The sequence below is a fragment of the Bombina bombina genome, chromosome 1 (genome assembly GCF_027579735.1).
Source record: "Bombina bombina isolate aBomBom1 chromosome 1, aBomBom1.pri, whole genome shotgun sequence".
In the NCBI taxonomy this organism is placed as follows: domain Eukaryota; kingdom Metazoa; phylum Chordata; class Amphibia; order Anura; family Bombinatoridae; genus Bombina; species Bombina bombina.
In genome coordinates this window covers 238,082,372-238,109,224 of record NC_069499.1, presented here as the reverse complement: position 1 = coordinate 238,109,224, position 26,853 = coordinate 238,082,372, and the positions used below count along the sequence as shown (strand labels likewise).

The 26,853-nt window shown below is 40.6% G+C and overlaps 1 protein-coding gene across 1 annotated transcript in view; it reads left to right on the top strand.

Moving 5' to 3' along the window:
* The window catches only part of KNL1 (kinetochore scaffold 1), an 817,310-nt gene that overhangs the window by 205,146 nt on the left and 585,311 nt on the right, over positions 1 to 26,853 (top strand). Inside the window, 1 exon segment of the mRNA XM_053711756.1 lies at positions 17,636 to 17,688. Coding sequence (XP_053567731.1) covers positions 17,636 to 17,688 — 53 coding nt within the window.

Below are 26,853 nucleotides of genomic sequence, written 5' to 3'. Positions count from 1 at the left end.
ATTGAATGCTTACATAATAGGGCTAATATACTGGTTGACACTTATTAAGGGCAATCGATTGTTTAGCTAAGGAAAAATCGTTTTGCAAGACACTTTGAAAGCCCTTTTGGGTTCTTTCTGGGGTTATTACCCACATGGCTGTTTTTTATTCACTTAGGAGTGATTTAGTAGGCCTCACAACTCCGGAGTAGAGTGGGAGGGGCCTAATTTCACGCCTCAGATGCGCACTTAGAATTGCAGAGAAGTTTATGCTGCTTCACATGGAGGGTCCTGCTGCTGTTTGAGGGCCTTAAAGAAGCTATATTCCCCCAAATCTGATCCCTAAGGGCAGGTAGGGCCACAGCAAGGCTGTGGCAAGGTGCTGTAGTAATTTTAACCGGATGTTGGCTTTAAGCTGCTCCGGTTTCGGCATTAAGGGGTTAATCGTTCTGCAACTTGTGGTGCAATCTTATTAAGGCTTTAGGTACATACTGTGAAAATTTGCATTTTTCACTGTTTTGTAAAATTGTGTGCTCTTTATCTCTTAAAGGCACAGTAACGTTTTTTCAAATTGTGTTTTTTATTTGATTAAAGTGATTTTATGTCTATACACTTTAAAGATCATATTGTTGCACTTAAGAATGTGGCCCAAGATGATTCTCAGACTGAAGGTAACGCGGGTAGCCCGTCTGCCTCTCCCCAAGTGTCACAACAAGTTACGCTTGCGTAAGCGACGCCTAGTACCTCTAGTGCGTCTAACCCTTTTACATTACAAGACTTGGCGGCAGTCATGGATAATTCTCTTACAGCCTTCTTATCTAAACTGCCCGTGTTACCTGCAAAGCGTGATAGCTCCGTTTTAAGAACAGATTATGAGCATTCTGACGCTTTTGGTAGCCCTCACAACGCTCTGAAGTGGGAGCGAGGGATTTGATGTCTGAGGGAGAAGTCTCTGATTCAGGAAGGGTTCCTCCTCAGACAGATTCAGATACATTGGCTTTTAAATTTAAACTAGAACACCTCCGCGTTTTGCTTAGGGAGGTATTAGCTACTCTGGATGACTGCGACCCTTTGGTGATCCCAGAGAAATTGTGTAAAATGGACAAGTACCTAGAGGTCCCTGTTTACACGGTTGCGTTTCCGGTCCCTAAGAGGATTGCGGATATCGTTACTAGGGAGTGGGATAGACCAGGTGTTCCCTTTGTTCCCCCTCCTGTTTTCAAGAAAATGTTCCCGATATCTGACCCTGTGCGGGACTCGTGGCAGACGGTCCCTAAGGTGGAGGGGGCTGTTTCTTCACTTGCTAAACGCACAACCATACCAATTGAAGACAGTTGTGCTTTCAAAGACCCTATGGATAAGAAGTTAGAGGGTTTACTTAAGAAAATTTTTGTTCAACAAGGTTTTCTTCTCCAGCCTATTGCCTGCATTATTCCTATAACTACTGCAGCCGCTTTCTGGTTTGAGGCGCTGGAAGACTCGCTCCAGACGGAGACCTCATATGATGAAATTATGGATAGAATTAAGGCTCTAAAGCTAGCTAATTCTTTTATCACTGATGCCGCTTTCCAAATAGCTAAGTTAGCGGCAAAAAATTCAGGTTTCGCCATTTTGGCGCGCAGGGCGCTATGGCTAAAGTCCTGGTTGGCCGATGTGCCGTCTAAATCCAAGCTTTTGAACATCCCTTTCAAAGGAAAGACCCTCTTCGGGCCTGAATTGAAAGAGATTTCAGAAATCACCGGGGGAAAAGGCCATGCTCTCCCTAAGGACAAGTCCTTTAAGACAAAGAACAAAGCTAATTTTCGTTCCTTTCGTAATTTCAGGAACGGCCCCGCTTCATCCTCTCTGGCTACAAAGCAAGAGGGTAACGCTTCACAGCCCAAGGCAACTTGGAAACCTTACCAGGGCTGGAATAAGGGGAAACAGGCCAAAAAGCCTGCAGCTGCCACCAAGACAGCATGAAGGGGTAGCCCCCGATCCGGGACCGGATCTAGTAGGGGGCAGACTCTCTCTCTTCGCTCAGGCCTGGGCAAGAGATGTACACAATCCTTTCCTCTCCTCCCGCGTCTGGTCGCCAGAATCAAGCAGGAGAAGGCTTCGGTGGCCACGTAGGACTTGGTATGCAGACCTAGTGGACATGTCATCTGCCCCACCATGGACACTGCCAATGAGGCAGGATCTTGTAATACAGGGTCCGTTGAAGCATCCAAATCTAGTTTCTCTACGTCTGACTGCTTGGAGATTGAACGCTTAGTTCTATCAAAGCGTGGGTTCTCTGAGTCAGTTATAGATACTCTGATTCAGGCTGGAAAGCCTGTCACCAGGAAAATCTACCATAAGATATGGCGGAAATATCTTTGTTGGTGTGAATCCAAGGGTTACTCATGGAGTAAGATTAGGATTCCCAGGATATTGTCCTTTCTACAAGAAGGATTGGAGAAAGGATTGTCAGCTAGTTCCTTAAAAGGACAGCTATCTTCTTTGTCTATCCTGTTAAACAAGCGTCTGGCAGAGGTACCAGACGTTCAAGCGTTTGCTCAGGCTTTAGTCAGAATCAAGCCTGTTTATAAACCTGTGGCTCCGCCATGGAGTTTGAATCTAGTTCTTTCAGTTCTTCAAGGGGTTCCGTTTGAACCTTTACATTCCATAGACATTAAGTTGTTATCTTGGAAAGTTTTGTTTTTGGTAGCTATCTCTTCCGCTCAAAGAGTTTCAGAATTATCTGCCTTACAGTGTGATTCACCTTACCTGTTGTTCCACGCAGATACGGTAGTTTTGCGTATCAAGCCTGGTTTTCTTCCTAAAGTTGTTTCTAACGAGAATATTAACCAGGAAATAGTTGTTCCTTCTCTGTGTCCTAATCCATCTTCTAAGAAGGAACGTCTTTTACACAATCTTGATGTAGTTCGTGCTTTAAAGTTCTATTTACAAGCAACTAAGGATTTCAGACAAACATCTTCCTTGTTTGTTATCTATTCTCGTAAGAGGAGCGGTCAGTAAGCGACTGCTACCTCTCTTTCCTTTTGGCTGAAAAGCATCATCCGTTTGGCCTATGAGACTGCTGGCCAGCAGCCTCCTGAAAGAATTACTGCTCATTCTACCAGAGCAGTGGCTTCCACATGAGCTTTCAAAATTGAGGCTTCTGTTGAACAGATTTGTAAGGCAGCGACTTGGTCTTCACTGCATACTTTTGCCAAATTTTACAAATTCAATACTTTTGCTTCTTCGGAGGCTATTTTTGGGAGAAAGGTTTTGGAAGCAGTGGTGCCTTCCGTTTAAGGTACCTGTCTTGTTCCCTCCCTTCATCCGTGTCCTAAAGCTTTGGTATTGGTATCCCACAAGTAAAGGATGAATCCGTGGACTGGATACACCTTGCAAGAGAAAACAGAATTGATGCTTACCTGATAAATTACTTTTTCTTGCGGTGTATCCAGTCCACGGCCCGCCCTGGCATTTAAGTCAGGTAAAAATTTTTTTGTTTAAACTACAGTCACCACTGCACCCTATGGTTTCTCCTTTTTCTTCCTAAACTTTGGTCGAATGACTGGGGGGGTAGAGCTAGAGGGGGAGCTATATGGACAGCTCTGCTGTGTGCTCTCTTTGCCACTTCCTGTAGGGAATGAGAATATCCCACAAGTAAAGGATGAATCCGTGGACTGGATACACCGCAAGAGAAAGTAATTTATCAGGTAAGCATAAATTCTGTTTTTTCTTTCATGTAATTGGCAAGAGTCCATGAGCTAGTGACGTATGGGATATACAATCCTACCAGGAGGGGCAAAGTTCCCCAAACCTCCAAAATGCCTATAAATACACCCCTCGCCACACCCACAATTCAGTTTAACTAATAGCCAAGTAGTGTGGTGATAGAAAAAGGAGTAGAAAGCATCAAAAAAAGGAACTGGAAATATAATTGTGCTTCATACAAAAAATCATAACCACCATAAACAGGGTGGGTCTCATGGACTCTTGCCAATATGAAAGAAATGCATTTATCAGGTAAGTTCTTACATGTATGCCAAATATATATTTTTTTTCTTTCATGTAATTGGCAAGAGTCCATGAGCTAGTGACGTATGGAAAATTAATACCCAAGATGTGGTACTCCACAGAAGAGTCACTAGAGAGAGAGGGATAAAAATAAAAACAGCCATTTTCCGCTGAAAAAATTATATCCACATCCAAAAAATAAGTTTTTCTCATAATTGAAAAGAAAAAACGTAAAACATAAGCAGAGGAATCAAACTGAAACAGCTGCCTGAAGAATTTTTCTACCAAAACTGCTTCAGAAGAGGCAAACAAATCAAAACGGAAGAATTCAGTAAATGTATAAAAGTTGCTGCTTTGCAAATCTGATCAACTGATGCTTCATTCTTAAAGGCCCACTGTGGAGGTGGTGAAGTAAGTTTGTGCTTGATTTTCTTCTGTGATATGCGCTTCTCAGCATTTTGAAGCCCGATTCCTCTCAGAGTACATTGTTTGTCAGAGTGATGTGAAGAGAGTATCACCTATTGATTCTATTGTTTTCCTCACGGGAAATCTTTTCAAAGGTTCTCTGTTATCGGTCGTAGAGATTCATCTCTTACCCCTCTTTTCAGATCGACAATATACTCTCATATTCCATTACCTCTACTGATACTTTTTCAGTACTGGTTTGGCTATCTGCTATATGCGGATGGGTGTCTTTCGGTAAGTATGTTTTCATTACTTAAGACACTCTCAGCTATGGTTTGGCACTTCATGTATTAATATAAAGTTTTAAGTATATGTATTGTACTTATATTTGCCATGAGTCAGGTTTATGTATATTTCCTTTTGCAGACTATCAGTTTCAAAATTGGGAAACATATTTAGGAAGTTATTTCTCTTGTTAAGTGTGTTCAGTCCACGGGTCATCCATTACTTATGGGATATATTCTCCTTCCCAACAGGAAGTTGCAATAGGATCACCCAAGCAGAGCTGCTATATAGCTCCTCCCCTCACATGTCATATCCAGTCATTCTCTTGCAACCCTCAACAAAGAAGGAGGTCGCGAGAGGAGTTGGAGTTTTTACTTAATTATTCTTCAATCAAAAGTTTATTTTAAAATTACACCGGAGTGTGCCGTTTTTTGTATCTCAGGCAGTATTTGGAGAAGAATCTGCCTGCGTTTTTCTATGATCTTAGCAGACGTAACTAAGATCCGCTGGCTGTTCTCGACATTCTGAGGAGTAGGGTAACTTCAGAAAGAGGGGAATAGCATGCGGGGTCCCCCGCAAATGAGGTATGTGCAGTACATTATTTTCTGGGAATGGAATTGACTAAGAAAATACTGCTGTTACCCATATGATGTAAGTACAGCCTTAAATGCAGTAGTAGCGACTGGTATCAGGCTGATAAATGTATACGCAGTTGTTATTTTCTAGGGACTAGAATTTGACTGAGAAAATACTGTTAATACTGAAATAATGTTTAAGCCTTATCTGCAGTGGAAGCGACTGGTAGCAGGCTTAGTGATAACTTTGCATGACATTCACAATGTTGTTTTTAAAAACGTTTACTGGCATGTTATTCGTTTTGTGAGGTACTTTGGTGATAAATCTTTTTGGGCATGATTTTTTTCCACATGGCTAACGTATTTTCTGCAGCATCTCAGACCGCTGCAACTATGCATGCTAAGTCAGTGGAACGGGGATTACTCAGATCTGTCCCCTTTGCTAAATCTGGACCAGGAGACCAGAGATTCTCTTCTCTGGTGGTTGTCACGGGTTCATCTGTCTGAAGGAATGACCTTTCGCAGACCAGATTGGACGATTCTAACAACAGATGCCAGCCTTCTAGGCTGGGGAGCAGTCTGGAACTCCCTGAAGGCTCAGGGATCGTGGACTCAGGAGGAGAAACTCCTACCAATCAACATTCTAGAATTAAGAGCAATATTCAATGCTCTTCTAGCTTGGCCTCAGTTAGCAACACTGAGGTTCATCAGGTTTCAGTCGGACAACATCACGACTGTGGCTTACATCAATCATCAAGGGGGAACCAGGAGTTCCCTAGTGATGTTGGAAGTCTCAAAGATAATTCGCTAGGCAGAGTCACACTCTTGCCACCTGTCAGCGATCTACATCCCAGGTGTGGAGAACTGGGAAGCGGATTTTCTAAGTCGCCAGACTTTTCATCCGGGGGAGTGGGAACTAAACTCGGAGGTATTTGCTCAACTGATTCGTCGTTGGGGCAAACCGGATCTGGATCTTATGGCATCTCGCCAGAAAGCCAAGCTTCCTCGTTACGGATCCAGGTCCAGGGACCCAGGAGCGGTGCTGGTAGATGCACTTGCAGCCCCTTGGGTTTTCAACATAGCTTATGTGTTTCCACCTTTTTTCCTTGCTACCTCGACTGATTGCCAGGATCAAACAGGAGAGAGCATCAGTGATTCTGATAGCGCCTGCGTGGCCACGCAGGACCTGGTATGCAGACCTAGTGGACATGTCGTCCTGTCCACCATGGTCTCTACCTCTGAGGCAGGACCTTCTATTTCAGGGTCCTTTCAACCATCCAAACCTAATTTCTCTGAGGCTGACTGCTTGGAGATTGAACGCTTGATTCTATCAAAGCGTGGGTTTTCGGATTCGGTTATTGATACATTGATACAGGCTCGGAAACCTGTTACCAGAAAAATTTACCATAAGATATGGCGTAAATATTTATATTGGTGTCAATCCAAGAGTTACTCATGGAGTAAGGTTAGGATTCCTAGGATATTGTCTTTTCTACAAGAGGGTTTAGAAAAGGGCTTATCCGCTAGTTCACTAAAGGGACAGATTTCTGCTCTGTCTATTCTTTTACACAAGCGTCTGGCAGGGAATCCAAACGTCCAGGCTTTTTGTCAGGCTTTGGCTAGGATTAAGCCTGTGTTTAAGGCTGTTGCTGCTCCGTGGAGCTTAAACTTGGTTCTTAAAGTTCTTCAGGGTGTTCCTTTTGAACCCCTTCATTCAATTGATATTAAACTTTTATCTTGGAAAGTTCTGTTTTTGATGGCTATTTCCTCGGCTCGAAGAGTCTCTGAGTTATCTGCCTTACATTGTGATTCTCCTTATCTGATCTTTCATTCAGACAAGGTAGTCCTGCGTACTAAACCTGGGTTTTTGCCTAAGGTTGTTTCTAACAGGAATATCAATCAAGAGATTGTTGTTCCATCATTGTGTCCTAATCCTTCTTCAAAGAAGGAACGTCTTTTGCATAATCTAGACGTGGTCCGTGCCCTGAAGTTCTACTTACAGGCAACTAAAGATTTTCGACAAACTTCTTCCCTGTTTGTCATTTACTGTGGACAGAGGAGAGGTCAAAAGGCTTCGGCTACCTCTCTCTCTTTTTGGCTTTGTAGCATAATACGTTTAGCCTATGAGACTGCTGGACAGCAGCCTCCTGAAAATATTACAGCTCATTCCACTAGAGCTGTGGCTTCCACTTGGGCCTTTAAAAATGAGGCCTCTGTTGAACAGATTTGCAAGGCTGCAACTTGGTCTTCACTTCATACTTTTTCCAAATTTTCCAAATTTGACACTTTTGCTTCTTCGGAGGCTGTTTTTGGGAGAAAGGTTCTACAGGCAGTGGTTCTTTCTGTTTAATGTTCCTGCCTTGTCCCTCCCTTCATCCGTGTACTTTAGCTTTGGTATTGGTATCCCATAAGTAATGGATGACCCGTGGACTGAACACACTTAACAAGAGAAAACATAATTTATGCTTACCTGATAAATTTATTTCTCTTGTAGTGTGTTCAGTCCACGGCCCGCCCTGTCTTTTTGAGGCGGGTTCTAAATTTTAAATTATAACTCCAGTCACCACTGCACCCTATAGTTTCTCCTTTCTCGTCTTGTTTCGGTCGAATGACTGGATATGACATGTGAGGGGAGGAGCTTTATAGCAGCTCTGCTTGGGTGATCCTCTTGCAACTTCCTGTTGGGAAGGAGAATATATCCCATAAGTAATGGATGACCCGTGGACTGAACACACTACAAGAGAAATAAATTTATCAGGCAAGCATAAATTATGTTTTTTTGTTACCAGGCGTATAGTCTTTTCTTCAAATTGACTGCTTTTTCATTAATTTTCGCGGTCAAAATTAGGCTTGTGAGGTCAAAAATGCTGATATTTATTGTGTCATTCTTGGCGCAAGAATTTTTTTGGCGCGAAGGTACGTTTGGTTACGCAAATTCGTCATTTCTGGCATCTTAGTTGATGCCAGGTTTCCTTGCACAAGGTTGCGTCTGCCATGACGTGAGTTGCGTCATTTACGGATGTTGTTAGTGCCAAGAAATGTAATTTTGCGTTGTGCGTCATACTTGATGCCAAATAATTTATTTATTTAAACCGCACTTCCTATATGCTTCTTGCTCTTTTTTTATGTTCAGAGGGCTATGCTGTTTGCATTTTTTTCCCATTCCTGAAACTGCCCTATAAGGAAATTGAGAATTTTGCTTTATATGTTGTTTCTCCAACATAGGTGTGTCCGGTCCACGGCGTCATCCTTACTTGTGGGATATTCTCCTCCCCAACAGGAAATGGCAAAGAGCCCAGCAAAGCTGGTCACATGATCCCTCCTAGGCTCCGCCTACCCCAGTCATTCTCTTTGCCGTTGTACAGGCAACATCTCCACGGAGATGGCTTAGAGTTTTTTAGTGTTTAACTGTAGTTTTTATTATTCAATCAAGAGTTTGTTATTTTGAAATAGTGCTGGTACGTACTATTTACTCAGAAACAGAAAAGAGATGAAGATTTCTGTTTGTATGAGGAAAATGATTTTAGCAACCGTAACTAAAATCCATGGCTGTTCCACACAGGACTGTTGAGAGCAATTAACTTCAGTTGGGGGAACAGTATGCAGTCTCTTGCTGCTTGAGGTATGACACATTCTAACAAGACGATGTAATGCTGGAAGCTGTCATTTTCCCTATGGGATCCGGTAAGCCATGTTTATTACGATCGTAAATAAGGGCTTCACAAGGGCTTATTAAGACTGTAGACTTTTTTTGGGCTAAATCGATTCATTATTAAAACATATTTAGCCTTGAGGAATCATTTTATCTGGGTATTTTGATATAATAATATCGGCAGGCACTGTATTAGACACCTTATACCTTAGGGGCTTTCCCAAAGCATAAGCAGAGCCTCATTTTCGCGCCGGTGTGGCGCACTTGTTTTTGAGAGGCATGGCATGCAGTCGCATGTGAGAGGAGCTCTGACACTTAGAAAAGACTTTCTGAAGGCGTCATTTGGTATCGTATTCCCCTTTGGGCTTGGTTGGGTCTCAGCAAAGCAGATACCAGGGACTGTAAAGGGGTTAAAGTTTAAAACGGCTCCGGTTCCGTTATTTTAAGGGTTAAAGCTTCCAAATTTGGTGTGCAATACTTTTAAGGCTTTAAGACACTGTGGTGAAAGTTTGGTGAATTTTACACAATTCCTTCATGTTTTTTCGCAATTGCAGTAATAAAGTGTGTTCAGTTTAAAATTTAAAGTGACAGTAACGGTTTTATTTTAAAACGTTTTTTGTACTTTGTTATCAAGTTTATGCCTGTTTAACATGTCTGAACTACCAGATAGACTGTGTTCTGAATGTGGGGAAGCCAGAATTCCTATTCATTTAAATAAATGTGATTTATGTGATAATGACAATGATGCCCAAGATGATTCCTCAAGTGAGGGGAGTAAGCATGGTACTGCATCATTCCCTCCTTCGTCTACACGAGTCTTGCCCACTCAGGAGGCCCCTAGTACATCTAGCGCGCCAATACTCCTTACTATGCAACAATTAACGGCTGTAATGGATAATTCTGTCAAAAACATTTTAGCCCAAATGAACACTTGTCAGCGTAAGCGCGGCTGCTCTGTTTTAGATACTGAAGAGCATGGCAACGCTGATACTAATATCTCTGAAGGGCCCCTAACCCAGTCTGATGGGGCCAGGGAAGTTTTGTCTGAGGGAGAAATTACTGATTCAGGGAACATTTCTCAACAGGCTGAACCTGATGTGATTGCATTTAAATTTAAGTTGGAACATCTCCGCATTCTGCTTAAGGAGGTATTATCCACTCTGGATGATTGTGACAAGTTGGTCATCCCAGAGAAACTATGTAAAATGGACAAGTTCCTAGAGGTGCCGGGGCTCCCAGAAGCTTTTCCTATACCCAAGCGGGTGGCGGACATTGTTAATAAAGAATGGGAAAGGCCCGGTATTCCTTTCGTCCCTCCCCCCATATTTAAAAAATTGTTTCCTTTGGTCGACCCTAGAAAGGACTTATGGCAGACAGTCCCCAAGGTCGAGGGGGCGGTTTCCACTTTAAACAAACGCACCACTATACCCATAGAGGATAGTTGTGCTTTCAAAGATCCTATGGATAAAAAATTAGAAGGTTTGCTTAAAAAGATGTTTGTTCAGCAGGGTTACCTTCTACAACCAATTGCATGCATTGTCCCTGTCGCTACAGCCGCATGTTTCTGGTTCGATGAGCTGATAAAGGCGGTCGATAGTGATTCTCCTCCTTATGAGGAGATTATGGACAGAATCAATGCTCTCAAATTGGCTAATTCTTTCACCCTAGACGCCACTTTGCAATTGGCTAGGTTAGCGGCTAAGAATTCTGGGTTTGCTATTGTGGCGCGCAGAGCGCTTTGGTTGAAATCTTGGTCGGCTGATGCGTCTTCCAAGAACAAGCTCCAGACATGGATCTGATGGCCTCTCGTCAGAACTTCAAAGTTCCTTGCTACGGGTCCAGATCCAGGGATCCCAAGGCGGCTCTAGTGGATGCACTAGTAGCACCTTGGACCTTCAAACTAGCTTATGTGTTCCCGCCGTTTCCTCTCATCCCCAGGCTGGTAGCCAGGATCAATCAGGAGAGGGCGTCGGTGATCTTGATAGCCCCTGCGTGGCCACGCAGGACTTGGTATGCAGATCTGGTGAATATGTCATCGGCTCCACCTTGGAAGCTACCTTTGAGACGAGACCTTCTTGTTCAGGGTCCGTTCGAACATCCGAACCTGGTTTCACTCCAGCTGACTGCTTGGAGATTGAACGCTTGATTTTATCGAAGCGAGGGTTCTCAGATTCTGTTATCGATACTCTTGTTCAGGCCAGAAAGCCTGTAACTAGAAAAATTTACCACAAAATTTGGAAAAAATATATCTGTTGGTGTGAATCTAAAGGATTCCCTTGGGACAAGGTTAAGATTCCTAAGATTCTATCCTTCCTTCAAGAAGGATTGGAAAAAGGATTATCTGCAAGTTCCCTGAAGGGACAGATTTCTGCCTTGTCTGTGTTACTTCACAAAAAGCTGGCAGCTGTGCCAGATGTTCAAGCCTTTGTTCAGGCTCTGGTTAGAATTAAGCCTGTTTACAAACCTTTGACTCCTCCTTGGAGTCTCAATTTAGTTCTTTCAGTTCTTCAGGGGGTTCCGTTTGAACCCTTACATTCCGTTGATATTAAGTTATTATCTTGGAAAGTTTTGTTTTTAGTTGCAATCTCTTCTGCTAGAAGAGTTTCAGAATTATCTGCTCTGCAGTGTTCTCCTCCTTATCTGGTGTTCCATGCAGATAAGGTGGTTTTACGTACTAAGCCTGGTTTTCTTCCAAAAGTTGTTTCTAACAAAAACATTAACCAGGAGATTATCGTACCTTCTCTGTGTCCGAAACCAGTTTCAAAGAAGGAACGTTTGTTGCACAATTTGGATGTTGTTCGCGCTCTAAAATTCTATTTAGATGCTACAAAGGATTTTAGACAAACATCTTCCTTGTTTGTTGTTTATTCAGGTAAAAGGAGAGGTCAAAAAGCAACTTCTACCTCTCTCTCTTTTTGGATTAAAAGCATCATCAGATTGGCTTACGAGACTGCCGGACGGCAGCCTCCCGAAAGAATCACAGCTCATTCCACTAGGGCTGTGGCTTCCACATGGGCCTTCAAGAACGAGGCTTCTGTTGATCAGATATGTAGGGCAGCGACTTGGTCTTCACTGCACACTTTTACCAAATTTTACAAGTTTGATACTTTTGCTTCTTCTGAGGCTATTTTTGGGAGAAAGGTTTTGCAAGCCGTGGTGCCTTCCATTTAGGTGACCTGATTTGCTCCCTCCCTTCATCCGTGTCCTAAAGCTTTGGTATTGGTTCCCACAAGTAAGGATGACGCCGTGGACCGGACACACCTATGTTGGAGAAAACAGAATTTATGTTTACCTGATAAATTACTTTCTCCAACGGTGTGTCCGGTCCACGGCCCGCCCTGGTTTTTTTTTAATCAGGTCTGATAATTTATTTTCTTTAACTACAGTCACCACGGTATCATATGGTTTCTCCTATGCAAATATTCCTCCTTAACGTCGGTCGAATGACTGGGGTAGGCGGAGCCTAGGAGGGATCATGTGACCAGCTTTGCTGGGCTCTTTGCCATTTCCTGTTGGGGAGGAGAATATCCCACAAGTAAGGATGACGCCGTGGACCGGACACACCGTTGGAGAAAGTAATTTATCAGGTAAACATAAATTCTGTTTTTTTTCTCTTACATATGTCGCAATCTGATCCTGTCTCAGAAACCACTGTTGGAATCCTGCTGCCAAAGCTAAGTGTATCTGTTGTAAGTTTGTGGAGATTATATCTCCAGCTGTAGTATCATGACAAGCTTTTGCATGCAGAGAATGTATCCTTCAGTACTAGTACAATGCCTGTTCCGTCAACATCTGATGTACATGATATCCCTGTGAATATAAATTATTTTATTGCTGATGCGATTCAGAAGGCTTTGCTATTCCACCTTCTAATAAATGTAAAACATCTTTTAAAACCTCTTATAAGATTGATGAAATTTCAAAGGACCGACAACATACTGAATTATTCTCCTCTGATGAGGATCTATCTGGTTCAGAAGATCCTTCCTCAGATATTGACACTGACAAATCTACTTATCTCTTTAAGATGGAGTATATTCGTAAAGAAGTGTTGGTTACTTTGGATATTGAGGAATCTAGTCCTCTTGATATTAAAATTAGTAAATGTTTAAATTCTGTTTACAAACCTCCTGTGGTTACTCCAGAGGTTTTTCCAGTTCCTGATGCTATTTCTGATATGATTTCTAAGGAATGGAATAGGCCTGGTACTTCTTTTATTCCTTCTTCTAGGTTTAAGAAGTTGTATCCTTTGCCAGCAGCTAGATTGGAGTTTTGGATATTCTTAGGCCTGCTATATCCATGGCTGATGTTGCAGCTGCATCAACTTTTTGTTTGTAAAGCTTAGCGCAACAGGAAACAGATTCTGATTTGTCTAGCATTGTTGGCTTGCTTCAACATGGTAATCATTTTATCTGTGATGCTATTTTTGATGATACCAAAATTGATGTTAAATCTATGTCTTTAGCTATTTTAGCTAGAAGAGCTTTGTGGCTTAAATATTGGAATGCTGACCTGGTATCTAAGTCTAGATAACTATCTTTCTTTCCAAGGTAATTATTTATTTGGTTCTCAGTTGGATTCAATTATTTCAACTATCACTGGGGGGAGGGAGTTTTTTTGCCTCAGGATAAACACCTAAGGATACATCTAAAACCTAATTGTTTTCATTCTTTTCGACAGAATAAGGAACAGAAAGCCAATCCTTCCCTCAAAGAATCTGGTTCCAATTGGAAACCTTCAAGTTGGAATAAATCCAAGCCTTTTAAGAAACCAAAGCCAGCCCCCAAGTCTGCATGAAGTTGCGGCCTTCATTTCAGCTCAGCTGGTGGGGCAGATTGAAATTTTTTCAAAACATTTGGACAGATTCTGTCCAAAATCCGTGGATTCAGAGTATTGTCTCTCAAGGGTATCGAATAGGATTCAGAGTAAGACCTCCTGTGAGAAGATTTTTTCTCTCACACGTCCCAGTAAATCCAGTGAAGGCTCAGGCTTTTCTGAAGTTTGTTTCAGATCTGGAGCTTTCAGGGGTAATCATACCAGTTCCGTTTCAGGCACAGGGTCTGGGGTTTTATTCAAATCTATTCATTGTCCCAAAGAAAGAGAAACATTTTCAGGCCAGTTCTGGATCTGAAATTTTGAATTGTTTTGTAAGAGTGCCATCTTTAAAATGGTAACTATAAGGACTATTCTACCTTTTGTTCAGCAAGGTCATTATATGTCCACGATAGGCTTACAGGATGCATATCTTCATATTCCGATTCATCCAGACCACTATTGGTTTCTGAGATTCTCTTTTCTTGACCAGCATTACCAATTTGTCGCTCTTCCATTTGGCCTAGTGACAGCTCCAAGATTTTTCTCAAAGGTTCTTGGTGCCCTACTCTCTGTAATCAAAGAACAGGGTATTGCGGTGTTCCTTATTTGGATGATATCTTGGTTCTAGCTCAGTCTTTACATTCTGCCGAATCTCACACTAATCAACTAGTGTTGTTTCTTCAAAGACATGGTTGGTGGATCAATTTACCGAAAAGTTCTTTGATTCCTCAGACAAGGGTCACCTTTTTAGGTTTCCAGATAGATTGTGTCCATGACTCTGTCTCTAACAGAAGAGACAAATTAAATTAGTTTCAGCTTTTCAAAACCTTCAGTCTCGATCATTCCCTTTGCTTGTTTTCCTATAAGACCTCTTCAGCTTTGTTTGCTGGATCAATGGTGCAGGGATTATACAAGGATATCACAGTTAATATCCTTAAATCCCAATGTTCGACTCTCTCTGACTTGGTGGTTAGACCACCATCGTTTAATTCAAGGGGCCTCTTTAGTTCGTCCAACCTGGACTGTAATCACAACAGATGCAAGCCTTTCAGGTTAGGGAGCTGTCTGGGGATCTCTGACAGCACAATGAGTTTGGAATCCTCAAGAGCTGAGGTTACCAATTAATATTTTAGAACTCTGTGCTATTTTCAGGGCTCTTTGGGTTTGGCCTCTGTTAAAGAGAGAATCATTCATTTGTTTTCAGACAGACAATATCACAACTGTGGCATATGTCAATCATCAGGGTGGGACTCACAGTCCCCTAGCTATGAAAGAAGTATCTTGGATACTTTCTTGGGCGGAATCCAACTCTTGTCTTATTTCTGCGGTACATATCCCAGGTATAGTCAATTCGGAAGCGGATTATCTCAGCCGTCAGACTTTACATCAGGGAGAGTTCTCTTTCCATCTAGATGTGTTTTTTTCAGGTTGTTCATATGTGGGGTCTTTCGGAAATAGATCTGATGGCTTCCCATCTTGTTAATTTCCAGGGATCCTCAAGCAGAGTCGGTGGATGCGTTAGCAGTTCCTTGGTTTTACCAACCTGCTTATATCTTCCTGCCTCTAGTTCTTCTTCCAAAAGTGATCTCCAAAATCATCATAGAACAATCATTTGTGTTTCTTGTAGTATCAGCATGGCCTCACAGGTTTTGGTATGCGGAACTTGTTCGGCTGTCCAGTTGCCAACGTTGGCCACTTCCTTTAAGACCAGACCTTCTGTCTCAAGGTCCATTTTTCCATCAGGATCTCAAATCTTTAAATTTGAAGGTATGGCAGTTGAACACTTAGTGCTTAGTAATAGAGGTTTCGCTGACTCAGTGATTAATACTATGTTAAATGCTCGTAAATCTGTTTCTAGGAAGATTTATTATCGAGTTTGGAAGACTTATTTTATTTTACAGTTTCTTCAGGATGGTTTGGATAAAGATTTGTCTGCAAGTTCCTTGAAGGTACAAATCTCTGCTCTTTCTGTTTTATTTCACAGAAAGATTGCTAAGCTTCCTGATATTCACAGTTTTATACAGGCTTTGGTCCGTATGAAGCCTGTCATTAAATCAATCTCTCCTCCTTGGAGTCTTAGTTTGGTTTTGAAGGCTTTACAGGGTCCTCTTTTTGAGCCTATGCATTCTTTGGATATTAAACTACTTTCTTGGAAAGTGTTGTTCCTTTTGGCTATCTCTTCTGCTAGAAGAGTTTCCGAATTATCTGCTCTTTTTTGTGAGTCTCATTTTCTGATTTTTCATCAGGATAAGGCAGATTAGTGGATTACATTTGAATTTCTTCCTAAGGTTGTGAATTCTAATAACATTAATAGGGAAATTGTTGTTCCCTCTTTGTGTCCTATTCCTAAGAATTCTTTGGAGAGATCCTTACATTCTTTGGCTGTTGTTAGAGCTTTGAAATATTATTGAGAAGCTACTAAAGATTTAAGGAAGACTTCTAGTCTATTTGCTGTCTTTTCTGGTTCTAGGAAACATCAGAAAGCTTCTGCCATTTCCTTGGCATCTTGGTTAAAGCTTTTGATTCATCAGGCTTATTTGGAGTCGGGTCAGGCCCCCGCCTCAGAGAATCACAGCTCATTCTACTAGAGCAGTCTCCACTTCGTGGGCCTTTAAGAATTAAGCTTCAGTTAATCAGATTTGCAAAGCAGCAACTTTTTGCCTACATTTACTGAATTCTACCGTTTTGATGGGTTTGCCTCTTCGGAAGCAGTTTTGGTAGAAAAATTCTTCAGACAGCGGTTTGTTTTATTCCTCTGCTTATGTTTTACGTTTTTTCTTTTCAATTATGAGAAACTTATTTTTTGGATGTGGATTTATTTTTTTCAGCGGAAAATGGCTGTTTTTATTTTTATCCCTCTCTCTCTAGTGACTCTTCTGTGGAGTACCACATCTTGGGTATTAATTTTCCATACGTCACTAGTTCATGGACTCTTGACAATTAAATGAAAGAAAACATAATTTATGTAAGAGCTTACCTGATAAATTAATTTCTTTCATATTGGCAAGAGTCCATGAGACCCACCCTGTTTATGGTGGTTATGATATTTTGTATGAATCACAATTATATTTCCAGTTCCTTTTTTGATGCTTTCTACTCCTTTTTCTATCACCACACTACTTGGCTATTCGTTAAACTGAATTGTGGGTGTGGTGAGGGGTGTAGTTATAGGCATTTTGAGGTTTGGGAAACTTTACCCCTCCTGGTAGGATTGTATATCCCATACGTCACTAGCTCATGGACTCTTGCCAATATGAAAGAAATGAATTTATCAGGTAAGTTCTTACATAAATTATGTTTTTCTTCTCCTTTGCATTCCTTTTTGTGACATTTTCTTATATTATGAAAATTCTGCATAACAAAGTTATTGTGTAGAACAAAAGGGGAGAACTCCAGAACGACTCAATCAAAAACACTTTATTGAGGATAGAAAGTTTTCCCAGCGTGAGCAAACAGCATACAAAAAGTTGTTAAAAACAAGAAATTATTGTGTACACCTGTTTTGTCTATGTGTAAATAAACTGAGTGCCAAACAACTACTCCAGCACAGGGTTAATAAAATGGCTTTGTAGTGAATGGAATAAAATAGGGCTTTCTCAACAGTTACCTAATCTTTTTTTTTTTTTTTGGACATGTATGGAAAGTTTGTTTCTGTGTTTTAGTTTATTTTTTCTCCCTATACTCCTATGTATGAGACCTTAATCCATTTATGATCTGTGTGGTAGACTATTTTGTGTGTGTATCTGTTTATGTGTGTATGTACATGAAAATGACAGGGGAATGTGATGACTTTTTAAAAATTTTGGATAAAAAAATATGCTTGTTTGAACAATGCCTTATGCACAATCTGTGTAAAGAATACAAGTGTAGCAACAATGTTTAATTGTAATGCACTGTTTTGCATATTTTTTTTAAATCTATTTATTTCCTCTAGGAATGGATACATTGCTTCATGCACCAATACAATCTTCACTTCAACAGTCAGAGGTAGGGTTCATTTCAAATTTTAATTTAGTGTGCTGTAGTTGTGTTGACTAATGCGAGACTCTTATAAATAATTTTAGTTTCTTGAATGAGAGCTTTTTTCCATTTATTTTTAAATATAACAATTTTTATAAATATTTTTATTATCTCCTTTCGTTTGATTTGCCTTAATATTTCCTAAACTAATCTGCAATCCCTTTAAAGAGGGATTATTAGAATTCCACTTGTGATATGACAAGTTACCATGGATAGATAACCAGGAGCTACTTTTGTATAAGTCTTAAAGGTACAGTAAAGTCAAAATAAACTTGTATAATTCAGATTGTGCATGCAGTTTTAAACAACCTTCCAGTTTACTTTTATTATCAAATTTGTTTTGTTCTTTTGATATCCTTTGTTTAGCGTAAGTTAATTAGTAGCTTAAGAGCGTGCACGTGTCTTTAGCAGTCTATGGCAACAGTGTTTGTAAGTATTTATTACATTACTATAAACAATGTGGCAAACACAGATGGACACTCATTAGCTCACATAGGATTACTATTTAATAAAGGATACCAAGAGAGCTAAGCAAAACTGATAACTAAAGTAAATTTGAAATTTGTTTAAAATGATGAGCTCTATCCAATCTATTTAACCCCTTCAGGACGGGCCTTTTAGACTAAAACTTCCCCAAAAGACCAGAGCATTTTTAGCATTTTTGCCATCACTCTATTTAAACAGAAATACAGCCTTTTTTTATTTCACTATCAAAACTATAATTTATTTTTTTTCGTAGACAACCCAAAAGTATTGATCTAGGCCCATTTTTTTTAATTTCATGCCAACATTTCATCGCCAAATGTGATCAAATAAAAATTTTTTTTTTTTTTTTACAAACTTTGGGTTTCTCACTTAAATTATTTACAAACAGCTTGTGCAATTATGGCACAAATTGTTGTAAAAGCTTCTTTGGGATCCCCTTTGTTCAGAAATAGCAGACATATATGACTTTGCCATTGCTTTTTGGTAATTAAAAGGGCGCTAATTGTATTATTCCCAGCAGTGAAGGGGTTAATTGGGTAGATTGTAAGGTTAATTTTAGATTTAGTGAAGAAATTAGCCTCCCACCTGACACTTCCCACCCCCTGATCCCTCTCAAACAGTTCTCATCCCTCCCCCACCCCCACTTGTCACACCCATCTTAAGTAATGGCAGACAGTCTGCCAGTATGCAGTATTAGACCTTTTTTTTTTTAAATTATAATTATTTACTTCAGTGTAGGATTATCCCCTTACCTTCCAACCTCCCTGATCCCTCCCAAAAAGCTCTCTAACCCTCCCCCCTCTAACTCATTTCCAACATCTTAGGTACTGGCAGCTGTCTTCCAGTACCCAGTTTTCCATGATTTATAACATTTATTTAATAATAAAAAAAAACGACAACTATACCTACCTCTCCCTCCTCCCCTCTCCCTGCCTCTCTAAGATGTTGCTTATTTTCTGTAGAAAATATATATATATATATATATATATATATATATATATATATATATATATATATATATATATATATAAATGTACAGAAGATCAGCACATACCAGCAATCTTGTGTGACTTGTTTCATGTGACCAAGGCCTCCTAGAGGGGCCGAAACGTTATGTTTTCTTACCAATTAAATGGTGATATTTGTAATCTCTTGTGCTTGCTGTCATTGTTTGGGATGCAGAGGATTGACACCGGATCCTGTCCTATAACGCTGTCTAATATATATATATATATATATATATATATATATATATATATATATATATATATATATATATATATATATATATATATATATATATATATATATATATATATATATATATATATATATATATATATATACCATCACTTTCAACAGTACCCCTGGTACATAACTTTGTGAAAAATGGTTGAAAAAGAATACATAAATCTATTGGATACTAATATTGACTTTGTGTATAGTTTAAGCCAGGAACAAAGAATAGCTTTAAAAGACTTAGCAGAGGATTCAACCATTACAATCAAGCCATCAGACAAGGGTGGCAATGTGGTGGTACTTAACACTACAGATTATATAGAAGAATGTATTAGACAATTAAAAGATAGAAACCAATATAAATTACTTAAATCAAATCCTAAACAAAAATATAATGACCAACTGATAATACTCTCTAAAGCCTTAGAGGATAATGTAATAACTAAAAAGGAGTTTCAGTATTTGAATGTAAAATTTCCCATAGTACCAACATTTTGCACAATCCCTAAATTACATAAAGGTAAGGTTCCACCACCAGGGAGACCAATAGTTTCAGGACTAGGTTCACTAACAGAAAATATCTCCCAATATGTAGATTTCTGCCTAAGACCATTTCTCCAACATTGGTGTGTCCGGTCCACGGCGTCATCCTTACTTGTGGGATATTCTCTTCCCCAACAGGAAATGGCAAAGAGTCCCAGCAAAGCTGGTCACATGATCCCTCCTAGGCTCCGCCCACCCCAGTCATTCTCTTTGCCGTTGCACAGGCAACATCTCCACGGAGATGGTTAAGAGTTTTTTGGTGTTTAAATGTAGTTTTTATTCTTCTATCAAGTGTTTGTTATTTTAAAATAGTGCTGGTATGTACTATTTACTCTGAAACAGAAAAGGATGAAGATTTCTGTTTGTAAGAGGAAGATGATTTTAGCAGACAGTAACTAAAATCGATTGCTGTTTCCACATAGGACTGTTGAGATGAAGTAACTTCAGTTGGGGGAAACAGTTAGCAGACTTTTCTGCTTAAGGTATGACTAGTCATATTTCTAACAAGACTGTGTAATGCTGGAAGGCTGTCATTTCCCCTCATGGGGACCGGTAAGCCATTTTCTTAGTCAAAAACAAACAGAATAAAGGGCTTATTATGGGCTAAAAAACTGGTAGACATTTTTATGGGCTAAATCGATTGCTTTATTTGTGCATATTATTCAAATTTAGGCTAACTATTGACATTTATAATCTTGGGGAACGTTTATAAAACGGCAGGCACTGTATTGGACACCTTTTTCAGTCAGGGGGCCTTTCTAGTCATAGACTGAGCCTCATTTTCGCGCCATTAATGCGCAGTTGTTTTTTAAGAGCAGGGCATGCAGATGCATGTGTGAGGATCTCAGAATCTCTGAAAAAGCTTTTAGAAGGCGTCATTTGGTATCGTATTCCCCTCAGGGCTTGGTTGGGTCTTAGCAAAGACTGTATCTGGGACTGTATAGGGGTTAAATTGAAAAACGGCTCCGGTTCCGTTATTTTAAGGTTTAAAGCTCTGAAATTTGGTGTGCAATACTTTTAAGGCTTTAAGACACTGTGGTGAAAAATTGGTAATTTTTGAACAATTCCTTCATACTTTTTCACATATTCAGTAATAAAGTGTTTTCTGTTTGAAATTTAAAGTGACAGTAACAGTTTTATTTTAAAACGTTTTTTGTGCATTGTTGACAAGTTTAAGCCTGTTTAACATGTCTGTACCTTTAGATAAGCTATGTTCTATATGTATGAAAGCTAATGTGTCTCCCCATTTAAATTTATGTGATAATTGTGCCATAGCGTCCAAACAAAGTAAGGACAGTACTGCCACAAATAATGATATTGCCCAAGATGATTCCTCAAATGAGGGGAGTAAACATGATACTACATCATCCCCTACTGTGTCTACACCAGTTTTGCCCATGCAGGAGGCCCCTAGTACATCTAGTGCGCCAATACTTATTACCATGCAACAATTAACGGCTGTAATGGATAACTCCATAGTAAATCTTTTATCCAAAATGCCTACTTATCAGAGAAAGCGCGATTGCTCTTTTTTAAACACTGAAGAGCAAGAGGACGCTGATGATAGTTGTTCTGTCATACCCTCACACCAATCTGAAGGGGCCATGAGGGAGGTTTTGTCTGAGGGAGAAATTTCAGATTCAGGAAAAATTTCTCATCAAGCTGAACCTGATGTTGTGACATTTAAATTTAAATTAGAACATCTCCGCGCACTGCTTAAGGAGGTATTATCTACTCTGGATGATTGTGACAATTTGGTCATTCCAGAGAAATTATGCAAGATGGACAGGTTCCTAGAGGTTCCGGTGCCCCCCGACGCTTTTCCTATACCCAAGCGGGTGGCGGACATAGTAAATAAAGAGTGGGAAAAGCCTGGCATACCTTTTGTTCCTCCCCCTATATTTAAGAAATTATTTCCTATGGTCGACCCCAGAAAGGACTTATGGCAGACAGTCCCCAAGGTCGAGGGGGCAGTTTCTACTCTAAACAAACGCACTACTATTCCTATCGAAGATAGTTGTGCTTTTAAAGATCCTATGGATAAAAAATTGGAAGGTTTGCTTAAAAAGATTTTTGTACAGCAAGGCTACCTTCTACAACCAATTTCATGCATTGTTCCTGTCACTACGGCAGCGTGGTTCTGGTTCGAGGAACTAGAAAAGTCGCTCAGTAGAGAAACTCCATATGAGGAGGTTATGGACAGAGTTCACGCACTTAAATTGGCTAACTCTTTTATTTTAGATGCCGCTTTGCAATTAGCAAAATTAGCGGCGAAAAATTCAGGGTTTGCTATTGTGGCGCGCAGAGCGCTTTGGCTAAAGTCTTGGTCAGCGGATGTGTCATCCAAGACAAAATTACTTAGTATTCCTTTCAAAGGTAAAACTTTATTTGGACCTGATTTGAAAGAGATTATTTCAGACATCACTGGGGGAAAGGGCCACGCCCTTCCACAGGATAGGTCTTTTAAGGCTAAAAGATCCTAAACAAATTTCTCAGGGTACCATCGTTCAAAATGGAAACTATTCGAACGATCCTACCCACCATCCAGGAAAGTCAATTTATGACTACCGTGGATCTAAAGGATGCGTACCTACATATCCCTATCCACAAGGAACATCATCAGTTCCTAAGGTTCGCTTTTCTGGACAAACATTACCAGTTTGTGGCTCTTCCATTCGGATTAGCCACTGCTCCAAGGATTTTCACAAAGGTGCTAGGGTCCCTTCTAGCGGTTCTAAGACCAAGGGGCATTGCAGTAGTACCTTACTTGGACGACATTCTAATACAAGCGTCGTCCCTGTCAAAGGCAAAGGCTCATACGGACATCGTTCTAGCCTTTCTCACATCTCACGGATGGAAGGTGAACAAAGAAAAGAGTTCTCTGTCCCCGTCAACAAGAGTTCCCTTCTTGGGAACAATAATAGATTCCTTAGAAATGAGGATTTTTCTGACAGAGGTCAGAAAATCAAAACTTCTAAGCTCTTGTCAAGTGCTTCATTCTGTTCCTCGTCCTTCCATAGCGCAGTGCATGGAAGTAATAGGATTGATGGTTGCAACAATGGACATAGTTCCTTTTGCACGAATTCATCTAAGACCATTACAACTGTGCATGCTCAAACAGTGTAATGGGGATTATACAGACTTGTCTCCAATGATTCAAGTAGATCAAAAGACCAGAGATTCACTCCGTTGGTGGCTGACCCTGGACCATCTGTCCCAGGGAATGAGCTTCCGCAGGCCAGAGTGGGTCATTGTCACGACCGACGCCAGTCTAGTGGGCTGGGGTGCGGTCTGGGAATCCCTGAAAGCTCAGGGTCTATGGTCTCGGGAAGAGTCTCTTCTCCCGATAAACATTCTGGAACTGAGAGCGATATTCAATGCTCTCAGAGCTTGGCCTCAACTAGCAAAGGCCAAATTCATAAGGTTCCAATCAGACAACATGACGACTGTTGCTTATATCAATCATCAAGGGGGAACAAAGAGTTCCCTGGCGATGAAAGAAGTGACCAAAATAATTCAATGGGCGGAGGATCACTCCTGCCACTTGTCTGCGATCCACATCCCAGGAGTGGAAAATTGGGAAGCGGATTTTCTGAGTCGTCAGACATTTCATCCAGGGGAATGGGAACTCCATCCGGAAATCTTTGCCCTAATAACTCAATTATGGGGCATTCCAGACATGGATCTGATGGCGTCTCGTCAGAACTTCAAGGTTCCTTGCTACGGGTCCAGATCCAGGGATCCCAAGGCGACTCTAGTAGATGCACTAGTAGCACCTTGGACTTTCAACCTAGCTTACGTATTCCCACCGTTTCCTTTCATTCCCAGGCTGGTAGCCTGGATCAATCAGGAGAGGGCCTCTGTGATCTTGATAGCTCCTGCGTGGCCACGCAGGACTTGGTTTGCAGACCTGGTGAATATGTCATCGGCTCCACCATGGAAGCTACCTTTGAGACAGGACCTTCTTGTTCAAGGTCCATTCGAACACCCAAATCTGGTCTCCCTCCAACTGACGGCTTGGAGATTGAACGCTTGATTCTATCAAAGCGTGGGTTTTCAGATTCGGTGATAGATACTCTGGTTCAGGCCAGAAAACCTGTAACTAGAAAAATTTTCCATAAAATATGGAAAAAATATATCTGTTGGTGTGAATCCAAAGGATTCCCATGGAATAAGATAAAAATTCCTAAGATTCTCTCCTTTCTTCAAGAAGGTTTGGAGAAAGGATTATCTGCAAGTTCTCTAAAGGGACAGATCTCTGCTTTATCTGTCTTACTACACAAAAGACTGGCAGCTGTGCCAGATGTTCAAGCATTTGTTCAGGCTCTGGTTAGGATCAAGCCTGTTTACAGACCTTTGACTCCTCCCTGGAGTCTAAATCTAGTTCTTTCAGTTCTTCAAGGGGTTCCGTTTGAACCTTTACATTCCATAGATATTAAGTTACTATCTTGGAAAGTTTTGTTTTTGGTTGCAATTTCTTCTGCTAGAAGAGTTTCAGAGTTATCTGCTCTGCAGTGTTTTCCTCCTTATCTAGTGTTCCATGCAGATAAGGTGGTTTTGCGTACTAAGCCTGGTTTTCTTCCTAAAGTTGTTTCTAACAAAAATATTAACCAGGAGATAGTTGTACCTTCTTTGTGTCCGAATCCAGTTTCAAAGAAGGAACGTTTGTTACACAATTTGGACATTGTCCGTGCTCTAAAGTTCTATTTAGAGGCTACTAAAGATTTCAGACAAACATCTTCCTTGTTTGTTGTTTATTCTGGTAAAAGGAGAGGTCAAAAAGCGACTTCGACCTCTCTTTCCTTTTGGCTTAAAAGCATTATCCGTTTGGCTTATGAGACTGCCAGACGGCAGCCTCCTGAAAGAATCACAGCTCACTCCACTAGGGCTGTGGCTTCCACATGGGCCTTCAAGAACGAGGCTTCTGTTGACCAGATATGTAAGGCAGCGACTTGGTCTTCACTGCACACTTTTGCCAAATTTTACAAATTTGATACTTTTGCTTCTTCGGAGGCTATTTTTGGGAGAAAGGTTTTGCAAGCTGTGGTGCCTTCCGTTTAGGTGACCTGATTTGCTCCCTCCCTTCATCCGTGTCCTAAAGCTTTGGTATTGGTTCCCACAAGTAAGGATGACGCCGTGGACCGGACACACCAATGTTGGAGAAAACAGAATTTATGCTTACCTGATAAATTACTTTCTCCAACGGTGTGTCCGGTCCACGGCCCGCCCTGGTTTTTTAATCAGGTCTGATGAATTATTTTCTCTAACTACAGTCACCACTGTATCATATGGTTTCTCCTATATATATTTCCTCCTGTCCGTCGGTCGAATGACTGGGGTGGGCGGAGCCTAGGAGGGATCATGTGACCAGCTTTGCTGGGACTCTTTGCCATTTCCTGTTGGGGAAGAGAATATCCCACAAGTAAGGATGACGCCGTGGACCGGACACACCGTTGGAGAAAGTAATTTATCAGGTAAGCATAAATTCTGTTTTTTCTTTCATGTAATTAGCAAGAGTCCATGATCTAGTGACGTATGGGATATACATTCCTACCAGGAGGGGCAAAGTTTCCCAAACCTCAAAATGCCTATAAATACACCCCTCACCACACCCACAATTCAGTTTTACAAACTTTGCCTCCCATGGAGGTGGTGAAGTAAGTTTGTGCTAGATTCTACGTTGATATGCGCTTTGCAGCAGTTTGAAGCCCGGTTTTCCTCTCAGAGTACAGTGAATGTCAGAGGGATGTAAAGAGAGTATTGCCTATTTGAATACAATGGTCTTCCTCTAGGGGATCTATTTGATAGGTTCTCTGTTATCGGTCGTAGAGATTACTTCTCCTACCTCCCTTTTCAGATCGACGATATACTCTTATATACCATTACCTCTACTGATTCTCGTTTCAGTACTGGTTTGGCTATCTACTATATGTAGATGAGTGTCCTGGGGTAAGTAAGTCTTATTTTTTGTGACACTCTAAGCTATGGTTGGGCACTTTATATGTAAAGTTCTAAATATATGTCTTTAAACTTATATTTGCCATGATTCAGGATAATCAGTATTCCTTTATTCAGACTGTCAGTTTCATTATTTGGGATAATGCATATGAATAAATATTTTTTTCTTACCTTGAAAATTTTCAATTGACTATTTTTCCCTGCGGGCTGTTAGGCTTGCGGGGGCAGAAAATGCTTCATTTTTTTTGCGTCATTCTTGGCGCAAACTTTTTTGGCGCAAAATTTTGTCATTTCCGCCGGAAGTTGTTTTCAGTTATCGTCATTTTTTTGACGTGTATTCAGACGTTTTTTTTTTGCGCCAAAAAATGTGGGCGCCGATTTCGGCGTCAGAGGATGTGGCGTCATACTTGGCGCCAAAAAATATGGGCGTTGTACTTGGCGACAATAATGTGGGCGTCATACTTGGCGCCAATAATGTTGGCGTCTTTTTTGTTCCACTTTTTTCTCACATTATTTAAGTCTCACTTTTTCATTGCTTCTGGTTACTAGAAGCTTGTTGTTTTGCATTTTTTCCCATTCCTGAAACTGTCATTTAAGGAATTTGATAATTTTGCTTTATATGTTGTTTTTTCTATTACATATTGCAAGATGTCACATCCTGACCCTGGATCAGAATCTACTACTGGAAAGACGCTGCCTGATGCTGGTTCTACCAAAGTTAAGTGCATTTGTTGTAAACTTGTGGTAACTGTTCCTCCGGCTGTAGTTTGTGTTAGTTGCCATGATAAACTTTCTAATGCAGATTGTGTCTCCATTAGTAATAATCCTTTACCTGTTGTTGTTCCTTCAACATCTAATGTTCAGGATGTCCCTGTTAATGTAAAAGAATTTGTTTCTAATTCTATT